Raw genomic sequence first — 20,935 nt, forward strand, 5'->3', positions numbered from 1 at the left:
TGTAGAAGTTTTAATTTAATATTGCATGGAAGTGGTACCTATGATTTATGTTACAACTTACAACACCATCTAAGATATTTATCATAGTACTTACTACATAATCTTAGTTTAGGATAATGATATTAATGATGACATGGACATAAGAGGAAACAATCAAAAAGATGTCATCCTACCCAAATTATTTTGGCTTATTCAACAATTGATTGCTTGACGCCCCAATCTAACTATCCACTTTTCATCATACCACTTGTTCATTGCTTTCACTTCTCCAATATTTCTATTTTTAGTATCTACACCTCCCAATTAATTTGCAAGACGTTATGTTCTTAATCTTTGACTAACCGGATTAGGACAATATAATTAGGATAAAATGTTAACTATGTTTGTGATATTTACTAGATATTTAGAAGGGCATTAACTTTAGGTAAATTGAAAAGGAAATAAAAACAACATAACTGGAATGGAAGAAATATAACTTTTACGTTAATGTGAAAATAAAATAGAGCTCTCAGTATTTTGATACATAAATCATTGATCATTGGGCAAAAAACAACACAAGAAAATGAAATAATCTCTTAAACTTGTATTACGGTACATTAAAATGAGGCGTTCATCAAAGAAAAATATTTAAAATTAAATAGTTTTCAAATTCTTATTGTTGTTGAGTCGTCCCATTTCCATTTTCATTTCCATTTTCATTATCAAATCCATTTCCATTCTCATTTTTATTACCTACAATAAAAAAAATCAATACCAAATTATCAATATAATTAACTTGTAGATCAACAATGTAGCATACATAAAATTAAAATCAAATATTGTTATAAGACTAAATGAAGTTACCGCATATTATTTATTTATCTCATCATAAAGAGTTAAAGAGACTCATTGTCTTAATTATGTTTATGATAAAGTTAATTATTTTTCACTCGGGAATTACAAGATTATAGCAAAACAACAAAAATAATTTGATATAAATAACAATTTATCATTCAACATATTTCTAGCCTATTAAGCATCGGGAATGTAAAAAAACGTCTTGACTAGTCACTAGGATAATGCTTGATTATTTTGTAAAAGAAAAAAAATACTCGTAATTTATTTCAATTACTGTATGATATTAATTAACATTCCAAAAGTACCCTTCACACCAAATTAAGTATAAAGTTAAATGAGCAAGTTAAAATCCTAGAAGCATCCCAAAAGAAGAAGTTCAAAGGCTAGAAGACTTGCCAGCAATATCAATGACAAAGCGATATCGGACATCATTTTTAGAAAGACGGTCCAAAGCCTCGTTTATTTGGTCTGGTGTAACAAGCTCTATGTCACAAGTTATGTTGTATTTCCCACATACGTCCATCATTTCCTGTGTCTCTTTCATTCCACCCGTCATGCTCCCTTTTACCACTCTTTTTCCTGTTACAAAAAAATATTTACATTCCAATTGGTTAGATAATAGCTTCCATGATCCGTTCGCCGTTCGGTTTGATCCAGAACCGGATTAAAATAAAGTATGGCCCGATCTGCTCCAGACCAGATCGCGCGGTCAGGTCTGATCTTTGGTCCGGACCATTGGATGAACAAACACCCCTAGCTTTCTGGTTAGTAACTTATGCATAGTGATTGAAATAGCTATACGGTGAAAATAAGTGGAACTTGGTTATGGTAGCAAAGTAGTTTGAGAAAGAATGGTACCGAAAATGAGAGGGAAAGAGGGTAGGGCCATGGGCTTGTCAGGAGCCCCAACAATAACAAGAACTCCATTTACTTTCAACAGCTCTAAAGTTGGCCCAAGAGAGTGATAAGCTGATACTGTGTCCAATATGAAATCTAGGCTTCTTCTTTTCGCCTATTTACAAATTAAGATGCAAAAAAGTGTCAAATATTCTTCAAAAAAAAAAAAAAAATCACAAAATCGACGGCACATATCCGTCTGTAGCAAGACTAGCTGAATATAAATACAGAGATATCGGAAGATAAACGAGATAACATTATCTGATGGCAACTATTTTCATTACTCTTTTACAACAATGTACTGTAAAATCTCTATACTATGGGTCCAACGTCTTAATCTTGTAGTTGGCTGTCTAATGTTCCATAAATTGAGTCACTTATTATAAAAATAACTGCTCAGTACTGGCGCAATATCGACAGGGCCGGCCCTAAGGAGTAATTAGAGGGGCAAATGACAAGGGCCCATGTCTAGAAGGGGTCTATGAAGGTGGATTAGGAGTCTGCTAAATTGGCTATAGCTCGAGGCCTTTATCAAATACTCCCTCCCATTCATCATAATCTTCCCATTTGGTTTTGGCACAATACTTTAGGAAAAGTATTAAAATAGGAGTAAAAGAGCTATGTGGGGTTGGTGATAGGAGAGAGGGATGAATTATTAGTAGTTAAATAAAAAATTGTGGGGCCAAAACATAAAGGAAAGTAATAAAATAGGAGTAAAAGAGTTGTGTGGGGTTTGGTGATAGGAGAGAGAGAAATGAATAAAATAAGAGTAAAATTTTCTAAAAATAGAAAGTGGAATATTAGTTGAATAATCCGTTTTGGGAAAGAAGGAACATTATAGTGACTGGGAGGGAGTAAATTTTATTACATGTAATTATCAAAATAAGAGAAGTAGCCTAGTGGTTATTTATTCTAAAGGTTTGTGTTGTTTCGTTTATCAAATTGTATTAGATAGTGATACGTGAATTACTTGAAGAGAACTTTTTAAAGAGTCGGGGCCTCCATTTAACAATTTGCCTAGGGCCCCGAGATGTTCAGGACCGGCCTTGAATATCAATCACCAACTATAAGGTGTCGAAGATGTCTTAGCCTGGTGGTTAAGATGAAAGTATTATGAACATGTCTTATAGTGCTCTTATGACTCATTTGACACCATAATAAACGATATCAAGATTAAGGTGCACTTATATGTATATCAAGCATTTAATTTATGGGGGAAAAGAAGTGAATTAAACCTTCATTTGAGAGGCATCAGTGCTGATAACAAAATCATCAGCACCAAGACGTTGTTTAGCCTCAACCTCCTTAGAAGGGGAGGTACTAATGACGGTGACATGGTGACCAAATGCCTTGGCAAGCTTAACCGCGACATGGCCTAGACCACCTAGCCCAACTATCCCGACTTTCTTTGGACTCGTTGATTCCTCAAGCAAGTTGTTGTCCTTCATTGGGCTGTACACTGTTATCCCGGCACATAACAGTGGTGCTGCTGCATCCATTGGTAAACTTTCCGGCACACTTACCACATACCTGTTATACATCGTAACTAAACCTGTCAAACGGGTTTTGTCACTTACTAATAGAACAATACAATATCATGTTACTTCAACAGTTCGACTTTTCAGATATGTTTCAGAAAGTGTGATTTGGAATCAAAATTTTGTCAATTTGATATTTACTTTAAAACATTTTTTTTTTGCAGCATTTACTTTAAAACATTGTGGACATAGGACTCACATGATTAACAACAAAAAATAGAGATTGAAAATGATGTATCATAATTTTGGAAAACATTCCCCCACATTTGTATCCATATTTTAGAACATAATCCACATGCCGGAAAATTCAATTATCTAGTGCTACATTATATCAAAACTAGAACGATTGGGTAGAGAATGGGTTTATGTAGGATTTGAGAGTAAAGTCGTTCCTCCAAATAACGACTTTGCTATGTACACAGAATTAAACACAGATCAGTGTGAGAAATTCTGACATAAATAAAGTTGATGTACCAAATAGCGGTTTTACTTATGGCGTATAATTCAGTGAAATTATTGAAGTAAAAAAAGTCAGTTGTAAAAAGTAAAGCCGTTACTTCAAGTAGCAACTTTAATTGCCTCTGTCAGCAGATTTTTCTTACTAGTCTGTGTTGTTTTGTGTATACAGAGCGAATTAGCGACTTCACTCCTTATCCTACATACAAGGACCTATTCCTTACACGTTACAACTAGTTTCACCCCATCTCCATTTCCAAATTCTTTATCATTAATCCTTGCTTTACCAATTCATCCCTACAATTAAATACACTCCTCCGATCCATCTTAACCATTTGTTTATCTTTGATTAATAATGAAATACGTACCTTTGATCCGCAACGAGCATGTTAGAGTAACCACCGTAAGTAATACTACCATCCCAGAAAATACCATTGTAGGTAAACTGAATTTTATCGCAGTAATTTTCCTGATCATCCTTGCAAAATTCACAATCTAAGCATGACGCTGCCAAACATCCAACACCTACTCTGTCCCCTTCCTTTAATTTTGTCACATTTTTTCCGACTTTCGTTATTATCCCCGTTATCTCGTGCCTGTTTTTACAGTCGATAATGTGCAACTTCAAATTTTCGCGAAACCATAAAAGAAATTTTTAAAATTAATTAGAAATTTTAAAACTTACCCTGGAACAACAGGGTACATAGTGATACCCCAGTCATTTTTAACATGATGAAGATCAGTATGGCACATTCCACAAAACAATACTTTGATCGTCACGTCGTTATCGCCATTTTCTCTGATCATGAAATGGTAGCTAGGTTAGTTATTATATTAGCGGAATCACAAATTCTCATTTAAGACCGAGCTTAAGAGGATGTTAAGTAAGACTAGTGTCATGTCAACTTTAGGAGTTTAGGGTTTAGGCCATTAAATTACGATGGCTAGATAAACTAGTGTGTGGATTTGAGTGAGCTTGAGTTAGTAACTTAGTACTATATACTCCGTATATGGGATCTTATGTCCTAATAAAATCCCATACGGTTACTAATTAATAAATTAATTCAAAAGTATTTCGGAAACTATAAGCGAAATTATATACGAGTACCTTCGTTTAAAGATATACGGAGTGATTTTTCCGGATGTATCGTGAGCTGCCCATCCCGACACTATTTGTGTATGGTTCGGAGTTGTTTGAGTCATTTTTGTATTGTTGAGTTATAATACAATGTTTAAAGTTTCACTTCGAATTTATAAGCTATGAAAATGAAGACGTTGGGTAAAATATAATTGTAAATTTCATTAAAATTAAAGGTGGGAGTAGTTGGTCGTTATAAAAATGTGTTTTGTTGTTGAAAGCAATTTATTTGGTTACATAGACCCATCATCTGGAGCCATAAAAAATGAGAGATCAATTAATGTTTACACCCAATAATAATAATAATGTGAGATGAATCGAACCTTATTACTTTCTCAACTACTTATCACTGTCGTCTTGGTGTGAACTAATGTACTCTTACTCAACTCTTGCATTTTTAGCTCCCTAATTTAGTTAGTTACTTAGTCTCCTAAAAAACCGTCTCATATAATCTCAATTAAACATGTTGATTTATTTATCAAGTTAAATTAAAGTTGATTGATGTGTCGAGATAGAATTAGGCACGCGGGCTGTTGGGTCGACACATCCCATGGTCCATTGTAGCACGACATAGATTGGAACGCCAAAGACAACACGCCATTGGCCATGCGTGGCTGAAGTTTGAGAAAAAAATATCATACCTAGCCCAAGCAAGATATATAAGGCCCACTTGGACACAACACACCTAGGCACGCTCAAAATACGAGAAAATAAGGCTAATGTGGAGGATTTGCATGAGCACACCCAAGTACAACACGACACACTATGGGTCGTCGACTGTGCCTAGGTCGCCATTTCCATTTAACCAGCACGACACAACACCCACCTTCCCGTGCCTAGGCCGTGTCATTTTCTTACCTAGCATGGCAGGCCGGCACGAGGCACGACTCGGCAATACCCACTTTCATCTCTGTTGATGAGGACCGGTAAGACAACTCACCTTTTAATCAAGGATCATGGTTTGAACTTTTTTACGCGAATGGAAAAGTCAAACTTGAGAGAGTTACCCATCCATCGCCTTCCATTTCAACGTCGTGCCCAGCCTCCCATTTTGGCCCGGCCCAGACAGGGCCGGTCATGCTTTCGGGCCGTGACGTGCCAACCCGCTTGTCCCCCCTCCCCCACCGTGGTCCGCGCAATGTCTGTTCGAGCCGTGCTTGGCCCGTGAGCCAGCCGGTTATTAATAATTTTTTAAAAAAAATATGTTTCGATTTATAAATAGTTAATATAAGTAATGATTTAAATAAATGTATGTCTAATTAATGTATTTAATAAGTAAAGTTAAAATATGTATTACCAGAAGCTTGTTGATACGGAGTTCTTTTGCCTTTTCCAGTCCGGTTAATTAGGCGAGCATTTCTGCCCTCATAAATAAACAATACCCACACGAAAAAGAATAAGCTGAAAGAGTAAATTATCAATTACATCCACACTTAATCCACTCTTTTATATTTACTCACACGTCAAATTTTTTTAATATTTTACACCCAAAATAATTGCCCAGTTTACATTTTGCACCCAATATCGGATTCTGGACATATTTCCGTCAATTTTCAATTTTTTTCGGCAAAACAATAATTTCATGACTATTTTACCCTTCCCTCTTCTATTATTAAACATAGTTATTTGCCCTTCTTTTTCCTCATTCATTCATTCCCTCTTCTCTCATTTTCATCAAATTTATTTGAAGAACTCATCCTCAAGGTAAGTGTATCCCCATTGTTTTTGAAGTCATTTCCTACAATATATCCACAACAAGGGAGAATTTCAAAGATGGAAAAACCTAATTTAAGGCACAAATATGCAAAACTCAGAAATTTCAAATACAAAACCCAGGAAATAAGTAGCAGAAATCAAACAATAAACTACAAACAAATTAAAAGAATAAATAGAAGGACAACTTACATAAATTACTAAAGTGATAGTGGTGATGGATTAACAATCTCTCAATGATTAAGATATTACGACGGAAATTTGAGGGAATTTTTAGGGGGGGATTTTTTGGGGGATTTTTTGGGATAAATTAGGTTAAACAAGTGAAAAGAGGGGAAGTAAATGAAGAATCAAAAGCCAAACGGAGAATTATAATTTCGGGGGCAAATTCGTCATTTCATGAAAATTTTCACTTGAAAATGCCATTAGGTGCAAAATATAACCTCAACTATTAATTTGGATGTAATTTAAAAAAAAAAATTGACGTGGAAGTAAATGTAAGAAAGTGGATTAAGCGTGGGTGTAATTGTTATTTACTGAAATTTGAAATGAATTTACCGGTCTCATCTCTAATAATTACTCTGCATCCCGCTGGTCCCGGATTACCCTTTGCCGCGCCATCGATATTTAGAATATGCCATTGGGGAGGTGGCTGCCATCTTATATAAATTTCTTTGTGGCTTGTCCCAGCGAGGATATAGAATAAATTGCGAGAATTTATCGAATACAGTCTTAGATGTCTCGAATTGCTGAAGTAAAAGTTGGATAGGAAAAATAGGATTGTCGTCCCCCCCTCCCGATAATAATCCACCAACGCCAAATCCATCAACGTCTAATTGCAAATTTCGTCGACCACTCGGATAAACCCAAGCAAGACAAACTATTGCTTGCATTTTCAGAGATCCAATCATAAGACATGTTGATTGCTTTCACTTTGCCAATATTTCTATGTGCTCAACTTTTTTACTAATTGTTAACAGTGTTTAACTTGAGATAAACTAAAAAGGAAATAAAACAACATAACAAAAATAGAAGAAATATAATTTTACATTTCATCACCTCATCCCTTTTCTTTTATCTTTCTGTGTTTCTGTAAAAAATTCAAACCTAAAAAACTAATCTCTAAAAAACCTAGAAAATTTCACGTTCTTTCAAAGATCAATTTGATGGATTTCGAAACTCAATTTGGGAGATTTGCTAATGGGATGACAAGCGATGGTCAGGAAGGTGGGCCTGATGTCCATCAAAATATTTATAACCATCAACCCCACCAAAATGCAGAGTTCAATCCTATGAATCCCTTGCATGCAAACTTATGGCGTTATCCTCGTAGGGGGGGGAGGGGGGTGATGAATATTGATCCTGGGTCTTTGGGTCAATCTAGGAAGTATTGGGATAAGTGTATTTTGGGGTTTCTAGTTGATTACCGTTTGTTTGAGGCTGCTTTGGTAAATGATGTCATTAGAAAGAAATGGAAGACGAAGGGTCGGGTCAAAGCTCATAAGATGGGGGATATCTATGTCCTTCACTGTGATGAGGAGGATGACAAAGAGGGTTTGTTAAGGAGAAGCACCGCTACTATTGATGGAGCTATGATGGTGTTTGCTCGGTGGTACCCGGATACTGTCCCACGCACTATACGCTTTCCTTATGCTGAACTTAAGGTACATGTGTGCGGGCTGCCGTTCGAGTATTTAACCATGCATGTAGCTCAGTTGGCTGGTAAGCTTCTTAGTCACCATTTTCAAGTGGAACCTTTTGATCCGGTACCTTCTAATGACTATTTGAGGTTGAAAGTGTGTGTGAAGTTGAATGAACCGCTGATGTCGGGGTTTTTTATGGCTATGGAGGGAGGGTACTTGTTGTGGATCCAGTTTAGGTATGAAGAGATCTTTAAATAATGTGTAAAGTGTGGGAAGGTAGGACACCGGGGGGCTCAGTGTAGAGAGAGTCTTATGACCATTGTTTCGGGTATTAATGGGATGCTTGATAGGTCTATGGAGAAAGGGTTTGTTGTTTTTCATTCTCGCAGTAATCATACTATGTTCAACTTGGACCTTAGGGCTACCCCATCAACCACTCATTTTATTTCTTCGCGTGTTCGGTTAGTGAGTGAGGGGGACAATAGAGTGCGTCAGAGAGAGGAACCAGAAAGATTTGTGGATTTTGAGTTGGGTCTGACCCCAGGGGGTAGGGTTTACCCAGGATGAGCTTTTCTTTATTCTTGATCGACCTTTTCTTTGGTCCGGTTGTTTTTCAAGTGGGTAATGGTAACGTGGGGGTGGCTGCTGCTGGGACACAAACTGCTCAGGGTGCTTTTGGGGGAGTGAATCTTTGGGGGTGATCTTTGTTATGGAAGATGTTCGAGTTCGGTCTACGAATATGGTGGGTGTGGATGGGTGGTCCCTAGGCTTCTCATATGCGGGTTAGCGGGGAAAAGTACCAAGGGGTGTAGGGGAGATATTGGGCGATCCGGTGGAATGGCGAGTTAGGGAGTGATTTGGTTTGGGGTGGTTATCCTGGGAATGACAATGTGTGACACCCCATACTCCAAGTGCCTTACCAGGACCACTCGGGTATAAAGATGTCACCATCTCGGTTTCCCGAGGCAATGATAATCAAAAGACAATAAAGAAACAACATTTAAAAGTATAAAGTTTAGTGATTACAACCCAAAACCAACTGAAAAAATGCGGGTTACATGTTCTCAAACCAAAAGTCTAACAACTAATCAAAATGTCTGACAACTACTCAAAACTACAGCGGAAGACTCTATCATCTCGTGGTGACACATCCCATGTAGCCCATATGTCTCGACTCATACTGCTCAACAATCGCTCACCATCCCTGAATGGATCACCACGGTTTTCAAAACAAAGACGGGTCATTACTAATCACACAATCATATATGATTACAATAAGACAGAAACCAACACATCTCAATCGTCACATAACCCAAACTCCATAATCAACTCCTCATCACTGACTACTCACTAAAGTGTGTAGTCCTGCCAGAGTACCCATCGCAACAGGTTACTCCACACCGCTAGTGGGGGACCGCAACCGTTCCCACCTAAGCCCCGCTCATACCATAGAGCGATAAACCCAAATCCATTAATGTGCACATCCCTTCTGTGGCGGGTTCCACAGAAGGCGAATAATGGGCGTGAAGCCACTCCCGCAAGTGACTCCACTCAGCCAGGGACGCACCTCGAAGAACACAGACGGATACAATCACAACAATCAACAACAACCAAATCCAACAACCGTCACAATATAAATATGATACTTTAAAACAATCACAATCAACAACAAACCACATTATGTGACTAATACTGAGTAGGGAAAATCCTACCTGGAATGCAACACACGCAGACGATCTCAACAGCTGTATCAAAATGCCTCTTCTACGAATCCTTCTCCTAACACATAATTACATAATCACTAACCATACAAAAACTAACACAAACCCCCAATCCCCCAAATTAGGGTTTAAACAAACTTAACTAATTACTATAAAATTGGTACGTAGATCTTACTCTTGACGCAAGGATCACAAGGATGTAAAGAACGATGAAATCCGACCTCTCAAGCTTCGGGATTTGTCAATAACACGGATGAATGCGAAGAACGTAACTTAAATCTCTTTTCAATGTGATTAGGTTTGTAAAAGTGTATTATGAAGATGACGGAAAAATTTATATACTAATCCGTGTTATTAACAAAACCCGACAAAACATTACCCGTAAACCGAGCTACTCGATCGAGTAACTGACGTACTCAATCGAGTGCCACTTACTCGATCGAGTGTCCAGGCTACTCGATCGAGTACCCTATAGGCAGACTACTGTTTCTTAAATCAAAACACCCTTACTCGACAAAGTAAGGCCCACTCGATAGAGTACCCAGAGACTCATAAAACCGTAGTATTACAGTCTTCCCTCCTTAAAAAGAACTTTGTCCCCGAAGTTCAAACCACAACAAAGAAAGACATACTACCATACTCCCGACACAACAACCAAAACAAAACTCAACATAAAACATGCTACCAACCAAACTCAACCCGACTCAAACCACTACTAACTATACCGACACAACACAAAAAAGTGCAAAAACTCTTCGCGATCATCTCCTACCCCCCGAAAAGAAACAAGGTTACGTCCCCGTAACCATACATACCTGATAAAAAAGGAAAGGGTAACGCTCTCTCATGGCCTCCTCTGCCTCCCATGTAACTTCCTCAACCTCATGATTAGACCAAAGGATCTTAAGCAAGACTGTCTCACCAGTCCTGGTCTTCCTAACTTTCCGATCAAGAATCTGCTTAGGCACCTCAAGATAAGACAAAGACTCATCTAACTCTATGCTCTCTGCCTCTAATACATGTGACGGATCACTTACATACTTGCGCAGCTGAGATACATGAAACACGTTATGTACCCTATTCAAAGAAGACGGTAAAGCCAAACGATAAGCAACCTCTCCAACCCGGTCTAGGATCTCATATGGTCCTATGAACTTCTGACTTAGCTTGCCTTTCTTCCCAAATCTCATAACCCAACGCATAGGAGACACTTTGGAAGAACCTTGTCCCCAACCCGAAACTCTATGTCCCGGCGATGTAGATCTGCATAACTCTTTTGCCTATCCCGAGCTGCTCTCATCCTCTCTCTGATCATCTTAATCTGCTCAACCATCTCATGTACCATCTCTGGTCCTAAAACCACTACCTCAGCACTGTCATCCCAACAAATCGGACTCCTACATCTCCTCCCATATAAGGCCTCAAATGGCGCCATGCCAATACTAGTGTGATAGCTGTTGTTGTAAGAAAACTCATTCAAATCTAACCTCCGTTCCCAGCTACCACCAAAATCCATCACACAAGCTCGTAACATATCCTCAAGAGTCTTGATTGTTCTCTCTGTCTGACCATCTGTTGCAGGATGAAATGCTGTACTCATCTTCAAAGTCGTTCCCAAAGATTCCTGCAACTCTTTCCAAAACTTTGAGATAAACCTCGCGTCTCTGTCAGATACTATGTCTTTAGGCACCCCATGCAACCTCAACACATACTTCCGGTAAGCCATAGCTAATTGTGCCTTAGTCCATGTATCTTTCATTGGCACAAAATAAGCTGACTTGGTCAGTCGATCTACTATAACCCATATCATATTGTTACCCGACTGACTCTTTGGTAAACCCACGATAAAATCCATAGAAATGGATTCCCACTTCCACTCAGGTACTTCAAGAGACCGAATCTTACCTTGTGATCGTCATTTTGTTCCTTTTAACTCTCGACATGTCAAACAACGGGCCACGAACTGTTTGTTTTTCTTCATCCAGGCCACCGAAAGTCTTCTTTAAGTCCTTGTATAGCTTGTCACCACCTGGATGTACCGAATATGGTGTACAATGTGCCTCTGTCATGATTGTCTTTTTGACTTTTCATCATTAGGGACACCACCTCCCATCAAACCTCAAACTACCGTCTGTATGAATAGAGAATCTAGACACTTTGTCCCTTTCTCTACTCCACTCTCCACTTTACCATCTTAGGATCCAACACTGTTTACCTCGAAGGTCATCATAAAGATCAGCCGCACTTTGTCAAATCTCCCATGACATCCTCTCTCTGCATCATGTGTATCCCAAACTTCCAAACCTCATCTCTCAATCTCATCAAGGATATGGCTGTGCATAAGGAATGTACACTCTTCCTGCTCAAAGCATCTGCAACTACATTGGCTTTCCCTTCATGGTAGATAATATCCATGTCATAATCCCTAATCAACTCCATCCACCTGCCGTGTCTCATGTTCAACTCCTTTTGAGTGAAGATGTACTTGAGACTCTTGTAATCTGAAAATACCTTAAAGGTCGCCCCATAAAGGTAATGTCTCCAAATCTTGAGAGCAAACACCACTGCACCCAACTCTAGATCGTGCGTAGGATAATTCTCCTCATAAGGCTTCAATTGCCTAGAAGTATAGGCAATGACTTTATCGTTCTGCATCAACACACATCCCAACCCATTCTTTGAGGCATCTGTATAAACCTCAAAGTTTTCACTCCCTTCAGGCAATGCTAAGATTGAAGCTGTGGTCAAACGCTCCTTTAATGTTTGGAACGCCGTCTCACAACTCTCATCCCAACGAAACCTGTTCTCTTTCCTCATCAAAGCTGACATAGGTCTAGCAATCTTGGAGAAATCCTTCACGAACCGTCTGTAATATCCAGCTAAACCCAAGAAACTCCGGATCTCAGCTACATTCTTTGGTGCTTCCCACTTGATAACTGCCTCAATCTTTTGGGATCCTGCCTACCTCATCTTTAGAGATCACATGCCCTTTAAAAGCAACTTTATCTAACCAGAACTCACACTTGGACAACTTAGCATACAACTCATGCTCCCTCAAGGTCTGCAACACAATCCTCAGATGCTCCTCATGTTCCTCCTTAGTCTTGGAGTAGACTAAGATGTCATCGATGAAAACCACCACAAACTTGTCCAGAAACTGACTGAAGACTCTGTTCATCAAATCCATAAACACATCTGGTGCATTAGATAACCCAAAAGGCATCACCACATACTCATAATGGCCATACCTCGACGTGAAAACTGTCTTTGGTATGTCCACCTCTCTAATCTTCACCTGATGGTACCCCGACCTCAAATCGATCTTAGAAAAGACTGATGCACCACTCAACTGATCAAACAGGTCATCTATCCTTGGCAAAGGATACTTGTTCTTCACCGTCACTCGGTTCAGTTCCCTGTAATCTATGCACAACCTCAAACTCCCATCTTTCTTTTTCACGAAAAGGACCGGTGCTCCCCACGGTGATACACTAGGTCTAATGTATCCCTTCTCTATCGATCATCTAATCGCTTCCCGAGCTCCCGCAACTCCTTAGGACCCATCCCAGTCGTGCCTTAGAGATTGGCCCGTCCCGTTTCGATTCAACACTGAAATCTATCTCCCCTTCGGCGGCAACCCGGAATCTCCTCTCGGAAAGACATCTCGAAAACTCTCCCACAACTGGTATCTGATCAACTGTCGAACTCTCTATCCGGTCATCTCTCACATGGCACAAGATCAACGGGCACCCCTTTCTCAGATAGGACTTCAAGGTCACAGCTGCAATCAACTTAACTTTGGGTTTGACAACAAACCCATGATAAGACACACTAATGCCCTTAGGACCTCTCAAAGACACTTTCTTTTGATGACAGTCTATCTTAGCTTTGTACTTTCCTAACCAATCCATCCCGACTATCATCTCAAAACTGTCTAAAGGAAACTCTAGCAAGTCTGGGTAGATCAACTTGCCCAATTATCATATATACATCCCTAAACAACCTCCCACATGTTGAGACTCTCCCGAAGGTATAAAAACTCTCTCACTTATGGACTCATACTCTCTCAAACCCAATGTTTAACATGACTCAAGATACAAACAATCGAGATGCCCCGAATCAAACAAAACAAAGGTGTAAACACCATTAACAAGAAAAGTACCAGTGATAACATGTGCGTCGTCCTCAGCTGCTTGTTTCTCCATCATAAACAGATTTCCACTGGTCTTCTGCCCACCTCCTTGGACAGTACTGGCAGAGGTAGTCGGCTTAGCACCCGACCCCGGTTGTTGTTGGTGTTTGTAGTCAAGCTCGATAAGAATTACCGCCATTGCGGTTACCTCCCCCATTGTTGCTCTGACCTCCCCGGTTGTTCCATGACCCAGCTGGTCTATTGCTCGCAAAACTTTGTGCCGGCCCCTGAGAAAAGCTCCCCTGTCCCGGCCTCTGGTAACCCCCGCTCACCGCACTGGTGCACTCATGTCTCTTGTGGCCTACACCGCCACAGTTAAAGCAGGTCATACCCAAAATACCACCACTAATACCACGGCCACGCCCGTATGAAGCCCCAACACTAAACCCTAAACCAGAAGAATATGCTCTAGCCTGAGTGTGGTTGCTCTTCTTGTAGTTAGATTGGCCACCACCCTCGCTCTCAGCCTTTCTTTTCTCAGAACCTCTCTTTCGGGTCATCTCTACCAGCCTCTCAGCTCTCCCAGCCCTCTCATAAGCTTCCTTGACATCTGTAAGGATCCCCACGGGTAACTTCTCCACTATCTTGGGGGATCAACCCCTTCTCAAACCTCAGAGCTAGGTTCTCATCACTCAATCCCATATCCTCAGCATACCTAGCCTTCTCATTAAACTGTTTGTAATACTCAGCCACAGACATCTCAGAGGTCATCTTGAACCCATCAAACTCCTCCCTCAGCTTACTCCTCACATGCTCCGTCACGAACTCCCTCTTCATAGCTTTCCTAAACTCTTCCCAAGGAATAGCAGGCAGCCCCTGCTTCTCATACATACCTCTTGCACTCACTTTACCTTATCCCACCACTCTCCTGCTGCCTCCCTCAAGTAGAATGCAGCTTGTTCTATCCTCATCTCATCCGGACAATGTACCAAATCCATAATATTCTCCATCTCACGATGCCAATTGTCGAGAAGAATTGGCTCCCCGGTTCCCTTATACTCCTTCGGGTTAAACCTAGCTATGCAGAGACTGATCTTAGAATGATCAACCTCCTTATCCTTCCCCACTCTCTTTAGCGCTTCCGTAAGAGCATCTTGATGCTCCAACATCTTAACTATGTTATCAACGTTCATGCTCTCAGCTCTCGCATACAAGGCGGTTTTCTTTGGCGGCATCTTGAATCTATATAAGAAAAGGTAGATATAAACATACATACCATAACCCAAAACACGAAAACAGCCTGTCCGGACCCCACTCGATCGAGTGCCAAAACCTACTCGATCGAGTTGAGGCTACTCGATCGAGTGCCCAACATACTCGATCGAGTGCCCCGACACCAGACCCCAAACAGACCTTCTGATCTCTAACATACTCGACCGAGCTGACAAGCCACTCGATCGAGTGCCTCCTACCCGATCGAGTGCCCCTATGTACTCGATCGAGTACCCAAAAACACGGTTCTGACCATAAAAATATCAAACTATCCACTCGATCGAGTTAGGCCCACTCGATCGAGCACCTCACCTACTCGATCGAGTGCCCCCCACTCGATCGAGTCATGCTGACTCGTATACGCTACTCGCATGTTATCTCACTTACCCCAACATAATACGCAATCTTTATAATCTCGGCATTATAATTATAACTACGCATGCAAATCTACAAAATTTCTCATATAATCATTAAAGCAATCTACTTCATATTATCGAAATGCCACATTATAAACACCCAACATGCTTCTTCATTCAATTCACATATAAAACATATCTTTTCAACCTTTAACCATACTTTCAATCCTCCACTCCCAACATCCAACAGTTCACAACACATACCGTTATGTACACATTTGAACCAAAAGACAACACATACGACCTTGACACATACCCCCCATGTGACTGGTTTAAAATTGCAGGGCGAGTTCGCGACTTTAGGACGTCTCCCAAGCCTTTGCATTAGCTCCTACAACTTTTACCCCGGGTTCATTTTAATTGACTCCCTATGTTCATTAGATTCATTAGTTACAGGTTTCAGGATCGTCTCTCTGATACCACTTTGTGACACCCCCATACTCCAAGTGCCTTACCAGGACCACTCAGGTATAAAGATGTCACCCTCTCGGTTTCCCGAGGCAAAGATAATCAAAAGACAATAAAGAAACAACATTTAAAAGTATAAAGTTTAGTGATTACAACTCAAAACCAACTGATAAAATACGAGTTACATGTTCTCAAACCAAAAGTCTAACAACTAATCAAAATGTCTGACAACTACTCAAAACTACAGCGGAAGACTCTATCATCTTGTGGTGACACATCCTAGTTAGCCCATATGTCTCGACTCATACCTGCTCAACAACTGCTCACCATCCCCGAATGGATCACCACAGTTTTTCAAAACAAAGACGGGGCCAGTACTAATTACACAATCATATATAATTACAATAAGACAGAAACCAACATATCTCAATCGTCACATAACCCAAACTCCATAATCAACTCTCATCATCCGACTACACACTAAAGTGTGTAGTCATGCCGTAGTACCCATCGCAACAAAGTTACTCCACACCGCCAGTGGGGGACCGCAGCCTGCCGTTCCCACCTAAGCCTCGCTCATACCATAGAGCGATAAACCTAAATCCATTAATGCACATCCCTTCGTGGCGGGTTCCACAGAAGGCGAATAATGGGCGTGAAGCCACTCCCGCAAGTGACTCCACTCAGACAGGGACGCACCCCGAAGAACACAGACAGATACAATCACAACAATCAACAACAACCAAATCCAACAACCGTCACAATATGAATATGATACTTTAAAATAATCACAATCAACAACAAACCACATTATGTGACTAATACTGAGTAGGGAAAACCCTACTTGGAATGCAACACACACAGACGATCTCAACAGCTATATGAAAATGCCTCTTCTACGAATCCTCCTCCTAACACATAATCACATAATCACTAACCATACAAAAACTAACACAACCCCCAACCCCCAATCCCCTAAATTAGGGTTTAAACAAACTTAACTGATTACTATAAAATTGGTACGTAGATCTTACCCTCGACGCAAGGATCACAAGGATGTAAAGAACGATGAAATCCGACCTCTCAAGCTCCGGGATTTGTCAATAACACGGATGAATGCGAAGAACGTAACTTAAATCTTTTTTCAATGTGATTAGGTTTGTAAAAGTGTATTATGAAGATGACAGAAAGATTTATATACTAATCCGTGTTATTAACAAAACCTGACAAAACATTACCCGTAAACCGAGCTACTCGATCGAGTAACTGACGTACTCGATCGAGTGCCACTTACTCGATCGAGTGCCCATGCTATTCGATCGATTAACTGACGTACTCGATCGAGTGCCACTTACTCGATCGAGTGCCCAGGCTACTCGATCGAGTACCCTCATGTGCAGAGATCACTTTGTTTCTTAAATCAAAACACCCTTACTCGACTGCAGTAAGGCCCACTCGATAGAGTACCCAGAGACTCATAAAACCGTAGTATTACACAATGGATCTCAAAGCGGTAAATCTTTGAAGCTATGGGTAATGGTGATAATCCTAATTCTAATATCGGGAACAATAACAACAATAACTCAAGATTTTCTTAGTGTGGGTGAAGAGTTTGAGAATCGGGGAACCGTGGGACAACCTAGTTTCTTGCATCGGTTCAAGCAAATTGATCCTTATTTGCTTTATACCGGTCTTTGGTGGGTCCTGGGGGGGGGTCCTGGATCGTGATATCAGAATTCAAGAAGCGATTCTTAATAGGGTTGAAGCTGATGTGAACTGGGCTAGGTTAGAGGATGATCACCGTGGCTATAATCAAACGTTTGATTTATCTCCTATGGGTTTACCTGTGGTCTACCATTATCCTGATGATGGTCATGTTCAACATGGGGTGGGAGAAGAAGGGTCTGGCGATATGGATGCGGGTACACCCACGAAAATATGGAAGCTTCTTCTGAGGATGATGTGGTTGAAGTTATTAATATTAGTGATGATTCTGAGGGTAAACCAGTTCCACCTTGCTCTTGGGTCATTAATTTGGCTGTGTTGGGCCCAGAATCTGAAGACTCTTCTGACTTTCACCATAGTGCAGCTATTATTCTGATCTCCACGTCTAAGGATACTACTGAAGTTAGTCATGCTTTGTAGATTAACAAGGATGGGTGTGAGGAGGTAGGGAAGGGGAAGGGTGTTGTTGAGGGAGTGGCTGCAGGTGTTGGGTCCTCTCTGTCATCTACTGCTATAGCTAGGGTGGGTGTGAAGTTGGAAGCTGGTATGGCTGCTGCTATGCAGAGGATTGAGGAGCAGATTGATGCTGTTTCTATGATAAAGGATAAGGCTCTTAAGGGTAAGCAGGTTGTGGATGGGCTGCCTGTTCATGATGGGGCATTATTTTTTAAGTCTTGTACTGGTCCTTATGCTACTTTGATTGCAAACATGGATGAGGGTATTGGTCCTAAAACTGGTTTATCTGATGGCTTTATGGGGTTGGCTGACTTGTATCACAAGTCTGAGTTTTTGGAAGTGAATAGGGATGCTGTTTTACGTGCCAAGAAAAGAAAATGTTGTACTGAGGTTCAAGTGGGTTTGGTTCCTGATGCTGCCATGGTCACTATTGAGCATGCTAAGGAGTATCTTACCCATCTGGCTAAGAAATCGTGTGTGGGCTTGGGTATTTAGATGGATCAAGGTGCTGGTGTTGAGGTTGGTTTTCGTGTGAATGTTGATGGGCTGGACTTGTAAGAGTCCTCTGATTCTTCTGTTAATTTTGGAGCTGCTGATGATGATGTTGAGGGCTTTACGGAGGTTGGGCCTGCACAACCTCCTATTTCACCATGATTGGATTGGCTTGGAATTGTAGGGGCCTAAATAATACGCTCTCCCCTACAATTCCTAAACTAAGAGCGTTATTAGGGAATAAATATTATGATTTTGTTTTTATTATGGAATCGAAATGTAATGTTAGTTCTATTAGCCCTATTTTTCGACCTTTTGGTTTTAATAAGTGTACGGGGATTGATGCGGTTGGTTCATCCGGTGGTTTATGGGTAGGATGGCATAATGAGGCTAGGATGAGCCATGTCTTTTCTTGTATGAATTTTGTAATCCTCCTTGTCGAGAAATTTAATGGACGTTTGTGGTATTTGGTTTTGTTCTATGGTGCTCCAAAGACTTCTATGCGAGCTTCCGTGTTGAAGGATTTGGAGTCTTACTTAGCTACTCTCTCGTACCCGTTGTAAATTCTTGGTGATTTCAATCAAGTAGAATGTTCGGATGATAAATGGAGTACCGCTACTTCCTCGATTAATGGCGTAATGGTTTTTGATGAGTGGCGTGTGCGGAATGATTTAGTTGATATCCCGTTCAAGGAGCCTCGCTTTACTTGGTGCAATAGTCATAGAGGATATCAACGTGTGTATGAACGATTGGATAAGGCGATGGGTTCTAATGATTGGTTGTCTCTTTTTTCAAATACTGGTTTACGTCATTACCTGATCCAGATCTCTGATCACGCACCAATTGAGCTTGATCTTAATCTTGTGAGTAACACAAACAAGAAGTCGTATAAAATTGATGCTTGAGCTCTTGACCACGCGCGTGTGCGACAACGCGTTAAATCTTGGACACTTGATAAAAAACTTTCATGGAGACAAAAGTGGGATGATTTTGATGATAGACTGGAAAAGGGTATTGAACTTGCTATTCGTGAAGGAAAGGAGGACGAGCACATTAAAGTGGATAAAGAAGTACGGGAATTTGCCATTGCAGCTGCTCACTTTTGGAAACAAAGGGCTAAGTTGCGGTGGGCTGTGGATGGTGATACTTGTACTAGATATTTCTTCAATTGGGTAAAAGGTAGAAGGGGGAGGAACTTTATTCATGGGATAAAAAATAATGATGGCTCTTGGTCTTATGACCCGGGAGAGGTAACCATGGCGTTTCAACATTACTTTAGGAACTTGTATGGGGTTAATGAGATGGAGGTGGAGCTTAATGTTGATGATGAGATTTTTAGGGTGCGGTTTTCAACATTACTTTAGGAACTTGTATTTTCGAGGATGATGTGGATTGGCTACGTAGGTCGTTCTCTGCAAAGGAAGTGAGGGGTGCGGTTTTCCAGATGGGGGCTTTAAAATCCCCAGGGCCAGATGGGATTCCAGTCGTGTTCTTCCAAAAGTGTTGGGGTCTCATAAAGAAGGACTTTACAAAGGCTATTTTGTCCATTTTAAACTCTGGGCAGGTCCTAACGGAAGGTAATCGGACTTTTATTGCACTAGTGCCGAAATGTGGAAACTCGGAAGTGGTTCATGACTATAGGCCAATTAGCCTCTGAATGTTTTCATGAGAATTGTCTCTAAATGTATTGCGAACCGGCTTGCTAAGATTATGGGGTCTTTGGTTGGAGAGTTTCAAAATGCTTTTGTACCAGGAAGACTTATCAGCGATGATATTCTTTTGGCTCATGAGCTCATCCATAACATCAACTCCCATAAACGGGGTGGACATGGTAAATTTGCGTTCAAGGCGGATATGAGTAAAGCTTATGATAGGGTCCGATGGCCTTTTCTTGAGGCCACCCTATGTAAGTTTGGGTTCCCAGAAAGCATTATTTGACTTATTATGAGCTGTGTGACCTCAGTTTCGTATGAAGTTTTATTTAATGGGTCTCCTCTTCCGCCTTTCAAGCCGAAGTGTGGGCTTCGTCAGGGGGATCCGTTGTCTCCATACTTGTTTATTTTATGTATGGAGGTTCTTTCCAGGAAGATT

The 20,935-nt window shown here is 40.5% G+C and overlaps 1 protein-coding gene across 2 annotated transcripts in view; it reads right to left on the reverse strand.

The window, feature by feature from the left end:
* Nucleotides 1-461: 461 nt before the first annotated feature.
* The window catches only part of LOC141586568 (putative cinnamyl alcohol dehydrogenase 6), a 29,172-nt gene continuing 8,698 nt past the window's right edge, over nt 462-20,935 (reverse strand). Inside the window, exons 1-7 of one of the 2 annotated variants that reach the window (XM_074407853.1) lie at nt 4,837-5,031; nt 4,414-4,527; nt 4,097-4,324; nt 2,970-3,264; nt 1,696-1,849; nt 1,234-1,416; nt 462-732 (exon numbers count right to left, since the gene is read on the reverse strand). In XM_074407853.1, coding sequence (XP_074263954.1) covers nt 653-732; nt 1,234-1,416; nt 1,696-1,849; nt 2,970-3,264; nt 4,097-4,324; nt 4,414-4,527; nt 4,837-4,931 — 1,149 coding nt within the window. In that variant the 5' untranslated portion in view covers nt 4,932-5,031 and the 3' untranslated portion in view covers nt 462-652. Of the gene's footprint in view, nt 733-1,233; nt 1,417-1,695; nt 1,850-2,969; nt 3,265-4,096; nt 4,325-4,413; nt 4,528-4,836; nt 5,032-20,935 lie in introns of those variants that run through there. The other variant, XM_074407854.1, reaches the window with a different exon arrangement.

The sequence above is a fragment of the Silene latifolia genome, chromosome 6, assembly GCF_048544455.1.
Source record: "Silene latifolia isolate original U9 population chromosome 6, ASM4854445v1, whole genome shotgun sequence".
In the NCBI taxonomy this organism is placed as follows: domain Eukaryota; kingdom Viridiplantae; phylum Streptophyta; class Magnoliopsida; order Caryophyllales; family Caryophyllaceae; genus Silene; species Silene latifolia.